The sequence below is a fragment of the Apium graveolens genome, chromosome 7, assembly GCF_009905375.1.
Source record: "Apium graveolens cultivar Ventura chromosome 7, ASM990537v1, whole genome shotgun sequence".
Taxonomy (NCBI): domain Eukaryota; kingdom Viridiplantae; phylum Streptophyta; class Magnoliopsida; order Apiales; family Apiaceae; genus Apium; species Apium graveolens.
In genome coordinates this window covers 104,725,243-104,740,192 of record NC_133653.1, presented here as the reverse complement: position 1 = coordinate 104,740,192, position 14,950 = coordinate 104,725,243, and the positions used below count along the sequence as shown (strand labels likewise).

Here is a 14,950-nt window from a genome sequence, read left to right as displayed (position 1 = left end):
TCGTGGGTCCCTTCCCAAAATCCAAAAATCAAGTTCAATACATCGTCGTGGCTGTTGACTACGCAACAAAGTGGATAGAAGCCCGACCCCTGGCTAAGATTCGAGAGAAGGAGATGATTGAATTTCGGATGGAGCACATTGTATACAAGTTCGGGGTACCAAGAATCGTGGTCACTGACAATGGAACCCAATTTGTAGGAGAAAAGTTTGTCGAAACACTTTCACAACTTAAGATCAATTACCTCAAATTCTCGGTGGCATATCCCAGGCCAATGGATAGGTTGAAGTTTCTAATCAGATAATTTTACAAGGTCTCAAGAAAAGGGTCGATGAACTTCCAAGGCCATGGGTCGATGAGTTACCAAATGTTCTCTGGTCCTATAGAACGACCCCTAGGAGTGCAACAGGCATATCCCCTTTTAAAATGGCTTTTGGCTTGGAAGCAGTTTCACCTGTTGAAGTGTCTCTCAACTCACCAAGGGTCGAATATTTTGATTCCGAAGCCTCGCAAGAAGGAATCCAACTTCACAATGTTCTTATGGAAGAAATCAGGGATGAGGCAGCAATGAGAGTCCTCCAGCAGCAAGCGCGCACATCAGCTTATTTCAACAAAAAAGTAAAGGTTAAGCAGTTTCTTGTTGGGGATCTAGTTCTTCGAGAGTCGGCAGCTTCACAGCCCGCCATCACGGGAAAGTTTAAAGCCCCATGGGAAGGACCTTATCAGGTAACGGGGGTCGTGGCGCCGGGAACCTATCGTCTGTAGACACTTGAGGGAACACCAATCAAGAAAGCTTGGAACGCTATCCATTTGAAGAAATATTTTCAGTAGTTAAGTTATTTAAGTTGGGGGAATGAAAATAAGAAAGTCAATGTAGACTATAAAATTTAGTTTTAATGAAAAGGAGTTGATATGAGATTCCCGTCAAAACAAAAATCTTTCCGTTTTATTTTATTACTGGAAAATATTGCTTATGAGTAAGTTTTAAGTCTGAAAATAACAAGAGATCAGCGAATCAAAACATCCTATGTCACCAAAGAACGACATGATGATAAAAAGAAGGAGAAGAGACATCTTAGCCTAAAAAGGAAATAACAAGTAGATAGTAAAACCAAATCTCCCACTTCATACACAAAATTGGATTAATAACGATATTATTACATAACCAGTTATCTCCTCGACCCCATTTCCTACTTCCAACTTCAATTTCAAATTTTCTGTTTCCAAAGACTCACTCTTTTCACGAAGGGCGGTAACCTCAGCCTCTAGAGCCTCGCATCTTTTTGTTCCTTCGACCAGCGAGGCCTCCACCTTCTTTAAAAAGGCATGCGTGATTAAACAATCATGTAAGCAACTCAAACACTCAAGATTCAAAGATGGAGAATGTAATTTAGAACTTAAATCTATGACTTTAAAGGTTTAACTAAAACAAAAACAATTAGATTGAAAAGAACTTACAGGAGAAGTGGAGAGGCCGGTGAGAAGATACAACCTTTTAAAAACACTATAGCGCCCGTTTGATAAAAGAGAAGGAAGATGAAAAGACTTCTCATATTTAAATCAACACATCTTGCATTACTATTTTTACATACTCCTGCCTTACCTACATATATAATTATATAGTGATAATAAAATAATAAAAGAGGGAAGAACGAATAAAAACACATGCATATATCTAACAAAAACGCGACATTTAAAAAATAGATAAAATTTTAACATTTTATTTTTCTGTTTACTTTTTTATACCCTTGTGCAGGTCATAATTAGGAACTGAAGCAGTAAATCTAAAAATGTTATAACAATGTTCGCGGGGGATAAATATTGGGCCTGAGAATAAAGGATTAAAGTAAAGATCATAAATAGGACTGTAGGATATAAGTTTGTAATAGATAGTCCAATAGAGACCCAATTATAAGGGAAAAAGACCACTTGGAACTCCCTATAAATAGAGCATATTTGACCTACTTGTAAAAGATTAGAAAAATAAGTATCAATACAAAATATTGTTCCTCAAATAAATATGGCTCATATTTAGGGTAATCAATAAATCTTTCATCAATAATTCAATTTTATTCAGGATCTAAATTAAAATCTTTACAGATTCTTATCAGCAATACTACATTTAAGAATGAAGAAATTTGATTTTCTGATTTAAAATTCAGTTGCGATTTTCGATATACTTCATGTATTTGTATAGATCGAAATATAAAGGCAGAGAAAAGGTGCAACACAAGTTGCACAACACAGTAAAAGTGTAAAAGAGGGTGAAGAATATGGAGATGATGATGATCATTGATCAAGCACATGTTCCCATAAAAATGAGAAGAAAATACAGTGAAAAGCAAGAAGTTTAAGAGATGGGAAGTATGGGCATAATGTCATCTCCAACGGTTATTCAAAAATTCAAATTTAGATCATCAACTGATTAAATACTGATTTAAATTTTTGAACAATTCTTTGATTTAAATATTTGATTCAAATGACTTTTCACATATAATAATATATAAATGTCATATTAAACAATTTTATCTTAAATTTATAGTTTAACCATTATTAACAATTTTTATAAAATTTCATAAATTAATTAAATAAAAAAAATTAATATACATAAAAATATTAAAATTATGCATTTAATTCACGAAAAACACATTCATTGCAATAATTAACATACAAAATATTATTGATACACACTACTTCCCACAAATAATCAATTAATGCATCTCTAAGGGTAATATGTGTCTCTTTATTTTTTATTTTTTTTAAAAGGTTTATGAATTCTTGGAATCGAGTAAATTCATCAATCGGAATAGTCTCAACTTTTGGGTCCGGTAATTTTGACTCTTCCAGATACTTTTATTTAAATTTTAATAAAATCATGTTTTCTCAGTATTTCAAGTTTTAGTTTAAAAATAAATTTTGTTGTTATATAATTAAAAATCAAAAATTAATTTAAAATAATAAAAACTATAAATAATAAAACTATTATTTTATATTAAACCAAGTGATTCAAATTTGGATCACTGTTGGGAAAAAAAATTGATATAATCTGCCCCAAATTTGGATTTTATATTTCTGACAATATGCGGCTACAAGCGTGGACTAATAGTGAGGTACCCGGATTTCTGACAATACAGTTAATATACACTAATTTTCCGAATTAGTACATTCTTCCCACAAATATTCAATTAATGCATCTCTAAGTGTAATATGTATTTCTTTATTTGTTATTTTTAAATTCTAATGAAATAATATTTTCTCATTATTTTAAGTTTTATTTTAAAAACAAATTTTGTTAACTATTAATTATATTCTATTATTAATTATATAATTAAATAATCAAAAATTAATTTAAAATTTCATAAACTACAAATAACAAAATCATTATTTTATATTAAACCAAGTGATTCAAATTTGGATCACTACTGTTCACTGATCCAAATTTGGATCACCATTTAGATCACTGTTGAAATGAAATTTGGGGTAATCTGCCCCAAATTTGGATATTTGGATCACTGTTGGATTTGCCATTAGGCGGGGACTGGTTAACCGTTACTCCCTCCGTCACAAAATGAGTTTCTCATTTTGACCCTCCGACCCAAAATGAGTTTCCCATTTTGACTTTTTGCACTGTTGGATTTGCCATGAGTGAGTGATTTTAGATTGCGTTTGGAAACGCGAATTTCATTTAAAATATTGAAATTCAATTGCTAGAATTGAATTCCGAAATTTTAAATTCAAATAACTTGTTTGGTAATTATAAGAATTTCAAATCCTGAATTTCAAATTCATAATCCTGTTTGGCAAAAACTAGAATTTCATTTCAAATTAGATATTTAAAATCCATCAATAAACAATCATCTACAGAATTTTTTTAACACAATCTATGTTTAAACAAACTAATCATTAATAAGCAACAAGATCCATCCCAATTTTTTATCATCCGGTAAACTTTTCAGCATCTCGAACTCGTCAACTTGTCCATTCAGAAACCTCTTAAAAACTACACAAGTTCATACAAAATTAAACAAACAAGTTATTTATAGTCCAGAAAGAAAGCAGAATAGATAGATAAACTAAGTTTTATATAGCTCAAGTCCTTCGTGATACATATTCTTCAAACATTTTCTTGGCTAGATCATCCCTAAACTCGTTCCATTCATTTGTTGATCGTGCAGTTGAAATGTAGTCATTTTCCTCGTCTTCTTCATCAATGTTTTCCGATCTTAACAAGTCTCTTTCTACTTCTTGCATAAAGTTTCTTTCTTCCATTTTTTCTTCCCTAAAAAAGTTATGAAGAATAAAACAAGCATTGATAATTCTTGTTAGGTCACACTTTCACTGTAGAGGGGGTGAATACAGTGTTTATTACAATCAAATCAAACTTCAAGAACTTATGTAACAGAAAACAAACTTTATTTAAACAATAACCTCTGTTACAATCTGGAACTGTTATCTCTCAGTGATGAACAAAATATCACGAGAGCTGCTAGAGTTATATTAAATAATATTCTCGATAATGATAACACTTATAGTGTAAACCCTATGTCTGTGTTTATATACTACACAGTTACAAGATATTCGCTAATTGATATGGAATATAATTCTGCTTCCTAAAATATATCAATCAGATATCTTCTATTCCAAGTATTCCATTCTTCACGGAATTCCTTCTTCATGCATATCTCTTCTTATGTTTATCTTGATCTTCTTAACTTTAATCAGCTACTGTCCTTATCTGATCGTCCTTCAGCACTTAAGTTCTGATATCTATCTCCTGATAACATAAGTACTGATATCTCTTAAGTTCTGACTTCCAGTATAAGTACTGATCAGTTAAGTACTGATTTGTTCTGTTCAAATAAGATCTGAAATCTAAACATAAAACATATTAGCCATGACATTATCAAATATATCTAACAATCTCCCCCAACTTGTAAATTAACAAAATATACAAGTTTAACAGATATTTGATGATGTCAAAAACATTAAGTACAAATGCATGAGAAATAGACAAGATAACTACAACTTACAGTCCTTAAAGTTTTTACCAATTCAACTTCTGATAACAACTTCAATCTGTATAAATATCAGAATTTAAGCAGTTGTAGATCTTCGACTTGGCTTCATCATTTTCTGATCTCTCTGATGTCAGGAGTTGTTCTGAGATAATTCTTCAACAAACATTTCTCAGCATATCTGAGTTCATCAATCATTCTCCGTTTGACATCTTTAAGCTCTGCAGTATCTTCACCAGTTTGAAATATTGCAGCTCCGAGATCATTAATCTTTGCTTTTCTCAACTCCCGATCTAGTCTTATGACATAAGCTTTATTAGACTCTAGATTGAATTCAAGCCCCTTAATACCAAGATATGTTCTGATCTGTGCAGTATTAGGCTTCATATCAACAATATCACCATTGTGATTTCTGTACTTTGGAACATATCTGCTGTCAGACTTAACAGAATAAAGTCTTTTCTGTCTCTGAATCTGTTCCTTTAAGTAGTTTGCAGCAGTCTCTGTTATTCTGTCATCCACTTGAAGTAAGAACAATACATGCTCCAATTCTTCAAAATACTTCAACGGAATGGCATTTTGTCTTATATGATAAACCCTACCATCTGTCATGAAATACAACATGATGTATTCTTTCAAGTAGGTATGGTAAACCATCTGTACAGATTCTAGTTGATTCAATCTCTCAGGAGTTGCTCCAATACCTGGTTCACTCAAGGAAGTTGGATCATCGGTAGTGTTGTGTACTCTTCTTTCATCAGCACTTCCCAATCCAGTTTTATCTCTAGCTTCCTTTCCAGTAACTACTCTTGCTTCAAAACCACTTGAAATAGTCTTCAAAGATTGAGTCTGTTTTGCTTTAGTGAATCCTGGTAGGAGTGTTTTAGATTTATTTTCTGATATCAAGTTAACTTGAGCACTGTCAGAGGTTACTTGCTTCTTCTGAATATCAGAACTTACAATTTCTTGACTCTGAACAACTTGAGCCATGTCAGAGGTTGTTTTAAGAACTTTTCTTGAAGTCAGAGCAAGATTATCTTTTCCATCAGTAATTTCTTCTTCCTCAGGAGGTACATAAGGCTTGATAGGTTCACCAACCTTTTCTTTACCTTTGGATCTTGGATCTATCTGTGGTTGTGATCTAGCCAAAGTTTCTTCAGTATGTATCCTTTCTTTGATCACAATGCCTTTAGGTTTTGGAAGTAACTTTTTACCAGAAGCTTCAGATTTAGATGTGACTTTCTCTGATTTAAGTCTGGCTTCTTCTTCCTTTAAACTTTCCAAGTCCATCCCTGGATTTTCTTGAAGAAATAACTGTCTTGACATTTCCTCATCAAGATCTAGAAGTTCATCAGAACTTATCCTTTTACCAGCAGCAGAACTTATTCTTTTCCCAGTATCAGAACTTGTTCTGTGACTAGCTTGTCTTGATGTAAACCTTCTACCTTGACTATGACCACTACCCATTCCAGAGTTTCCTTGGTCATCTTTTCCATCATCCTTTCCTTGCAGTGACTTGTTGGTTTTGCATTTGGACTTAATTACCTTCTCCCCCTTTTTGGCATCAGCAGGTAATAAAAGAGAGATAAGTAGTTCCACTGAGGTCTGGATTTCAGTAAGTTGCGATTGCTGAGAAGCTTGATTTGTCAGAATTTGATCAATCTGAGCTTGTTGCTTCTCTTGAGTTTTCTCAATATAAGCAACCCTGTCAATGGTAGGTTGGAAGAACTTTTTCTTATCAAGTTTCCAAACTTGTTCCTGTTTAATAAAGTTCTCCTGAATCTTGTGTAGCTCTGCATGAGTGTTGGAATGAAGACCTTGTAGATGTTTAGTACTCAATGCAGTGACTCTAAGCTGAATTTTAAAATCATCAGAATGTAACATTTCATTAGCTTTAGTCAAGTGCTCAGCAAGATGTAAAGCATTTGGAACACATGAAACTGAGTTCCATTCCTTAGTCCACTCCTGACCTGCAGGAGTTTCACTCCAAGGTACTGGTGTATCCCTGATAACAAACTCCTTTAGCAGTTCAGACTTAGGAAGAGTCAGTGGAGGAGTATGTCCTGAAGGACCTGCTGCATCAGCATCTACAGTTGTAGCAGCTTCACCAGTATCTCCAACATTTGCAGCATCAGAACTTAAAGAATCAGTATCTTCTGATAAGACAACTGTATGAGTAGCAATGGAGGCTTCAACATCCTCTAATTGCTGATCTGATACTAAGTTCTGATCAACAGCCATATCCTGATGCTCACCTAAAATCTGATCATCATCTTGATGCAGAGAAGGTGTTAGTGATAACTCAGGAGTTTGAACAGCATCAGTAACAGGTGTTGTGGAAGGATTATTTGCTGTTGGAGCTTCTAAGAAAAGTATTTCAGGCACAACCAAGTTCTGAATATCAATTTCAGCACTTGTGCCTGGATCAACAAGAGATATAGAAGGTGAATTAGCCTTGTCAGATACAGGTTCCTGAGATGGAGTTGATGGAGAAGAAGTGACTGGAGCAAATTCCTTGTCTTGTGAGATCAGAGATTCCTGATCCCCTTCCTTAGCTGCTTCCTCCTCATCATCTGAAACTGGCCTCTGTGCCCTCTGTTTCTTGTACTTTCTTGTTGATTTGGATTCCTTGGGAGTTGCAGGAACCGTCATACGTCGAAGCCTCTTGAGAAGCCTAGAACCCCCAATTGCAGAATCCTTCTGAGAAGTTGCCTTATCAGCTTCATCAGTCATAGGTTCTGAAGATGGAATCTGAACCTCAGAATCTGATTCATCTCTCAAAGTAATCCTCCTCTTCTTCTGAGATGTTTGAGGAACAGTCTTTGTTCTCTTTGGCTTAGAGGATGTAGGCTTCACAGTAGGTGCTGAAGAAGAAGGTTGAGCATTCTGTGAAGTGGAGAGATAGGATTTGAGATAAGTTCTGAGGGTAGGTTGAGTAGAATGAGAGGTAGGAACTGAGGTTGATGGATTTTGGTTATGGTGAGTTGGTTTAACATTTGAGTAAACAGATTTGTAAGTAGCTGGATCAGCATTTACCAGAATCTGTTTCACAGACTGAGGAATCTGTAATTGTCTCACCATTGATTTCTTTGTGTCAGCATTTATCAGGTCGTTAAAGTACCTTTTTGCAACCTTAAAAGGTGGGGTTTGAGTGCTGACTAACTGGGGTTCAGCAGTACAATACGTATAAATAAGTTGACAGAATCTAGCAAAATAAACAACATCTCGATCCTCTGTCATCCTATCCCCAATAAAACCAATTATTCCAGTTGCAAAATCAAAATGAGTTTGATGGATAATAGCATACCCGATGTGCTGACTCAGAATTGGGATGGCATCAAAATTTGAACACTTGTTGCCAAAAGCCTTGGTGATGCAATCGAAGAAGAAACTCCATTCTCTTCTGATATTAGCCCGTTTCAACTGTCCAAGTTTCGTCAGACTCTTTTCATATCCCAAATCAGTCATTAACCCCCGAAGTTCTGATTCCTCTGGTATAGAGAAAGTACAATCTTCTGGAAGATGTAATGCTCTTCGTACTGTACCAGGAGTGACTACATAGGAAGAATCACCCACTTGGAAGATAATACTGGGAGTTCCTCGTTTACCACCATCATCATAAACTCCAGTCCTCCAGAACCGCAGAACTTGTTGACTTGAAAATAATTCAGGCTGAGTTAAGGCGTACCCAACCTCACTATGTGCAAGAAGATCTTGCACAAAATGCAATTCAGATGGAGCTTCAGCATGATCAAGAATTGCAGCATAGTTGTTTGGAACAAACTTTGCTCCATCAATGATTAAATCCTTTGGTGCCATGTGAAAAAATATTGAAATTCAAGTATGCCTGTTAGGTGTTTGAGATAATGTCTGTATGAAAAACCAACGTGAGAAAGAATGAGAAAGAGAGTAAAAGTAAGAAGAGAGATAAAGTATAAAGAAAATAAAAGATTAAGGAAATCTTCTCTCTGTTGTTCTTATACTCTGAAAAAAATGTTACCGTTGGACACCTGTCAGACATGCAGTAATAACGGATAGTTACTGGGCTCGAGAAAACAGGAATGATTACTTACCCAGTTGCCTTGTTTCAAGGAAAAACCATTTCAGTTATCAAGAGACACAGTTTTAATTCAAAATTAAAACCGTTAGCACTGATTGAATTATTTTTCACTGCAACATTAATATTCTGAAAATGAATCATGTTAAAAATGACCTAGATAATTTCGATGAATAAGTGCTGACAAAGAATCAGAACTTAAATAAAGACAAAATTTAAATGGTCATCAGAATATCAAGCAGGATTTAACAACACAGATAAAATAACTCAGAGACAAAATCTTGAAGTAAAAACAGTTTTCATTAATATATCAAGTCAATACATATATGAAATAGAAATTACATCAATACAAGATTTTCCCTAAGCTTCTAATCCTAACGTCAACAGCTTTAGTCCTAGCTAAGAAGCCTGACAAAGCTGAGGATGAAGAAGAACAGGAAGAAGATGAGATTAAGTCATCCTCCTCTTCCTATCTTCGACAAACAAGATAGCGAGTCGAATGATTCGCTCTTGCTGACGGATACGACGAAGGTGAAGGTCTCTTCGAACGGCCACCAGATCACGTTTGATAACCTCTGGAAATTGAATCCAGAGATTGTGAGGGATGTTGGTGATAGGGTAGGGAGTTGAAATTCCATTCAAAAAGACATGCACAGTCTCATCACCGTAATTGTAGAACCAGCCAAATTCAGCCATTTGTGATAGTAAATGAAAAACAAGACTGAATTTGTGATACAAGTGTGATGAGAAGACTAATGTGAAGTGGCTGCATATATAGGCAAGAGAATGCCAAGAGACACAAAGATATTTAATGCTGACAGGTAGAATTAATTCTACCTCGTCTCCCTAGACTTTGAAAAAGAATAACAGTCATTGAAAAGGAATGGGCACATATAACAAGAGTGAACTGTTCAAGGACGAGTGCCATTATGTTTTAACCATAGACTATTAATCTTCCACTTCAACATTTCGAAATTAATCTGAGACTGTTACCAAATTTTACTCACAGATAAGTCAAGTAAAGGGTTAGACTGAAAAATCAGAACTTAGACCTATACCAGAACTTAACAGTCATCAGAACATAATGTCTTAACTCGAACAAGGAATATCTATCTTAGTAAATACTCATACAAGTTCTTAGTTATGAACGTCAGAACTTAATCATCAGAACGTGTAACTAGAACTTGTCCTCAGAATTTGTGCAGAAGTGACACAATGACTGTTTATCTAAAATAACATAGACCACCACAGAAATTTCATCATTCATATGGAGTGATGTGTGTGTGCATTAAGCTAAATAACAGACAAAGAGTAAAGTCTGATCTACTTCAGTACATCTTAGAAATAAGTCATAATTAAAATTTTGCTAAAGAACTGTCATTATCCTGAAACCTACTGATAAATGAGTTCATGCATGAGTCCACCTCAACTGTTTTTGTGCTAATTTTATGCATCTTTTGAAATTCTATTTTACAGAGGCTTCTCAGTGTAAGTGAGTCACGACTGTTTATCAGAATTTATGCTATTATCAGAGTATTTCTCCAGTAATCATAGAGTGTGAAAAGTCACCAAGAAAATATTTTGCTTTTCTAATGCATATTTACTTAATACCAGCAATGCACTTGGGTCGTCCCATTCACATTTTTACTCTAGATCTCAAAGGAGTACCTGATATTATTCTTTGATTCTTTTCTTTTTCTTTTGATAAGTGAGGTTTATCAGCACTTAGTACATTCAGCAGTTTTACTAGAATCAGAACTTAAACAGATGAGTAGCATTATTCTAATTTGGGACTTAGTAATAAGATATACAAAGTAAACTTAACTAAGCTCAGTTATCAGAATTTGCTTGTGTCATAAGATTTCCACAGAAATAATTACTTCTTTCATGGGATCATTTGTTTATTGAAGACTAGTAGGTCAGTATCTAGCACAGTTATCCTCATAGGATAGAATAGTTACTGAAACAGACATATCACTTATCAGAGTTTAGAAACATATATCAGACAACAGTCAGTACTTAAAGACATTTATCAATTAATGCACAGAATATACAAAGAGATTAATTCTGTAAATACTGATCATAAAGTCTGATAACATAGAACAAGTTTAAGCAGATTTAGAGAAAGAACCTGAAATCATTCCAAGTTCATTTACCAATTTTGAAAAGGTAGCTTCACACAGTGGTTTTGTGAAGATATCTGCTACTTGTTGATCTGTGGGAACAAAATGCAATTCCACTGTACCTTCATCCACATGTTCCCTGATGAAATGGTACCTGATGCTGATGTGCTTTGTCATAGAGTGTTGAACTGGATTACCTGTCATAGCAATAGCACTTTGATTATCACAGTAAATAGGGATTTTGAAATACGTTAACCCATAATCTAGTAACTGATTCTTCATCCAGAGAATCTGTGCACAGCAGCTTCCTGCAGCAATATACTCTGCTTCTGCAGTTGATGTGGAAATTAACTTTTGTTTCTTGCTATACCAAGAAACCAACCTGCCTCCAAGAAATTGGCAACTACCACTTGTGCTTTTCCTGTCAATTTTGCAACCTGCAAAATCTGCATCTGAGTAACCTATTAATTTAAAATCTGATTCTCTAGGATACCATAATCCTAGATCAGCTGTTCCTTTAAGATACTTAAAGATTCTTTTTACAGCTGTTAAGTGAGGTTCTCTTGGATCTGCTTGAAATCTTGCACAAAGACAGGTAGCAAACATGATATCTGGTCTACTAGCAGTTAGATAGAGAAGTGAGCCAATCATACCTCTGTAATCAGTAATATCTACTGAATTACCAGTATCCTTATCCAGTTTTGTTGCAGTGGCCATGGGAGTGGATGCACTTGAACAGTCTTGCATTCCAAATTTCTTCAGCAAGTTTCTGGTGTACTTAGATTGACAAATAAAAGTTCCTTCTTCACTCTGCTTGACTTGAAGGCCCAGAAAATAACTAAATTCTCCCATCATACTCATCTGATATCTTGACTGCATTAGGTTGGCAAACTTTTTGCAAAGTTTGTCATTTGGAGACCCAAAAATAATATCATCAACATAAATCTGGATCAGAAGTAAGTCCTTGCCATGGTTGAGATAGAACAATGTTTTGTCAATAGTTCCTCTGTTGAATCCACTTTCCAGAAGAAACTGAGCTAAAGTCTCATACCATGCTCTAGGAGCTTGCTTAAGTCCATAAAGTGCTTTATCAAGCCTGTAGACATAATCTGGATGTTTGGAATCTACAAAGCCTGGAGGTTGTTCAACATATACTTCCTCTTCCAATTCTCCATTGAGAAAAGCACTTTTCACATCCATTTGAAAGACAGTAAACTTTTTGTGAGCAGCATAAGCCATGAATATCCTTATGGCTTCTAACCTAGCAACTGGAGCAAATGTTTCATCATAGTCAATTCCCTCCTGTTGAGAATATCCTTTTGCAACCAGCCTTGCCTTGTTCCTTACAATTATGCCATCACTGTCAGTTTTGTTTCTGAATACCCACTTTGTACCAACAACCGATCTATTCTTGGGTCTTGGCACTAAGGTCCAGACTTTGTTTCTTTCAAATTCATTCAACTCTTCCTGCATTGCTTGCACCCAATCAGCATCTTGAAGAGCTTCTTCCACTTTCTTTGGCTCAGACTGAGAGAGAAAAGAATTGTAAAGACATTCATTAGAAGTACCTGTTCTAGTTCTGACACCTGCCTCAGGATTTCCAATTATTAAATCAGGTGTATGTGATTTTGTCCACTTCCTTGCAGATGGAAGATTTTCTCTAGAACTGGATGCTCCCCCATGATTCATGCTGTCTTCGGTTTCATTTTCTGATGCTCCCCCATGATTCATGCTGTCTTCGGTTTCATTTTCTGATGCTCCCCCTGAAACTATGCTCTCTGAGTTGGATCCTTCAGTATTTAGATTTTCAGCACTGTCAGTACTTGGCTTATCAGAACTTGACGAATCAGAATTTGAAGAGCCAGATGTATGTTCTGATGCTTCTTGAGATGTGATAATATCTTGAGTATGCTCCCCCTGTATTGGTGCATCTTCCTTTGACGTAGTCACCACAGTTTCAATAACATCAGAGTTTAATCCATCAGAATTTACAGTATCAGGACTTAGACTGTCAGGACTTGAGATATCAGAATATGAATCTTCATTTTCAAATCTCAGCTTATCATGATCAATGCAATCTTCAAGTCCAGTGATCTTCTTGTCATCAAAAGAGACATTGATAGATTCCATGACCACTTTTGTTCTCAAATTATAGACTCTGAAGGCTTTTGTAGAAAGTGGATATCCTACAAAGATTCCCTCATCAGCTTTTAGATCAAACTTGGATAGCTGTTCAGGATGAGTCTTGAGAACAAAACACTTACATCCAAATACATGAAAGTATTTGAGATTTGGCTTCTTGTTCTTCACCATCTCATATGGTGTTTTTCCATGCTTGTTAATGAGTGTTGTATTTTGAGTAAAACAAGCAGTCTGCACAGCTTCAGCCCAGAAATAGGTTGGAAGCTTTGCTTCTTCAAGCATTGTTCGTGCAGCTTCAATTAGAGTTCTATTCTTCCTTTCAACAACTCCATTTTGCTGTGGAGTTCCAGGAGCAGAAAATTCCTGCTTTATTCCATGATTTTTGCAGAACTCTTCCATTATCAAATTCTTGAATTCAGTGCCATTATCACTCCTCAAAATTTTCACAGAATCTTTGATCAATTTATCCAGATGTTTGACATGATCAATCAGGATAGATGCAGTTTCACTTTTTGTGTGCAAGAAATACACCCATGTGTATCTGGTGAACTCATCTACTATGACCAACGCATATTTCTTCTTTGCAATAGACATGACATTCACTGGACCAAATAGATCAACATGAAGCAGATAATAAGGCTCAAGAATTGATGATTCAGTCTTGCTCTTGAACGAAGATTTTCTTTGTTTAGCCTTCTGACATGAGTCACAAAGACCATCAGGAACAAACACTGATTTTGGCAGTCCTCTCACAAGATCTTTCTTGATCAGTTCATTTATCTTGTTGAAGTTTAAATGAGAGAGTTTCTTGTGCCAATTCCAGCTTTCTTCAGTTGAGGCTCTACTCACTAAACAGATTGCAGAACCATCAGAACTTGTTGAAAGCTTAGCTTCATAAATGTTACCACGCCTGAATCCCTTCAGAACAATTTTTCCTTTAGATTTACTAACTATTTCACAATGTTCTGCAAAGAAATCAACATGATAACCTCTGTCACAGATTTGACTTATACTCAGTAAGTTGTGTTTAAGTCCTGAGACCAGAGCTACATCTTTAATAATGACATTCCCAAGATTGATATTGCCATATCCCAAAGTTTTTCCAATGTTGCCATCTCCATAAGAAACACTTGGGCCAGCTTTCTCCACAAAGTCTGATAGCAGGGCTTTATTTCCAGTCATATGTCCTGAACATCCACTGTCCAGAACTAAAATATTTTTCCTGTTGCCCTGCAATCAAAAAGACCACTAATTATTAGTTTTAAGGACCCAGACTTGCTTGGATCCTTTGGCCTTTTTAGGTTTGTTAACATTTGCAGCGGATTTAACATCAGATTTTATGTTAACAGTTTTCTTATCAGAACTTATACTAGAAGGAACAACATAAACTTTCTTTAAAGAAGGTTTTATTTGATAATAATCATAGTACAAACTATGATATTCCTTACAAGTATAAATGGAATGCCATAAACTACCACAATGAAAACAAGGATTTTGTGGTTTGTATCTAACAGACTGACTCTTAACTCCTGACTTTGTAGATAAGGAGTTAATATTCTTATTCTTCCTGCAAAAAGAAGCCAGATGGTTAGAACTTCCACAGTTATGACATGCT

At 35.2% G+C, this 14,950-nt stretch overlaps 1 protein-coding gene across 1 annotated transcript; it reads left to right on the top strand.

The window, feature by feature from the left end:
* Positions 1-424: 424 nt before the first annotated feature.
* On the top strand, positions 425-1,772 carry LOC141673931 (uncharacterized). Its single transcript, XM_074480659.1, has 2 exons — positions 425-724; positions 1,755-1,772. Exons 1-2 carry the CDS (start codon positions 425-427, stop codon positions 1,770-1,772), a joined length of 318 nt encoding a protein of 105 aa, XP_074336760.1.
* Positions 1,773-14,950: the final 13,178 nt, after the last annotated feature.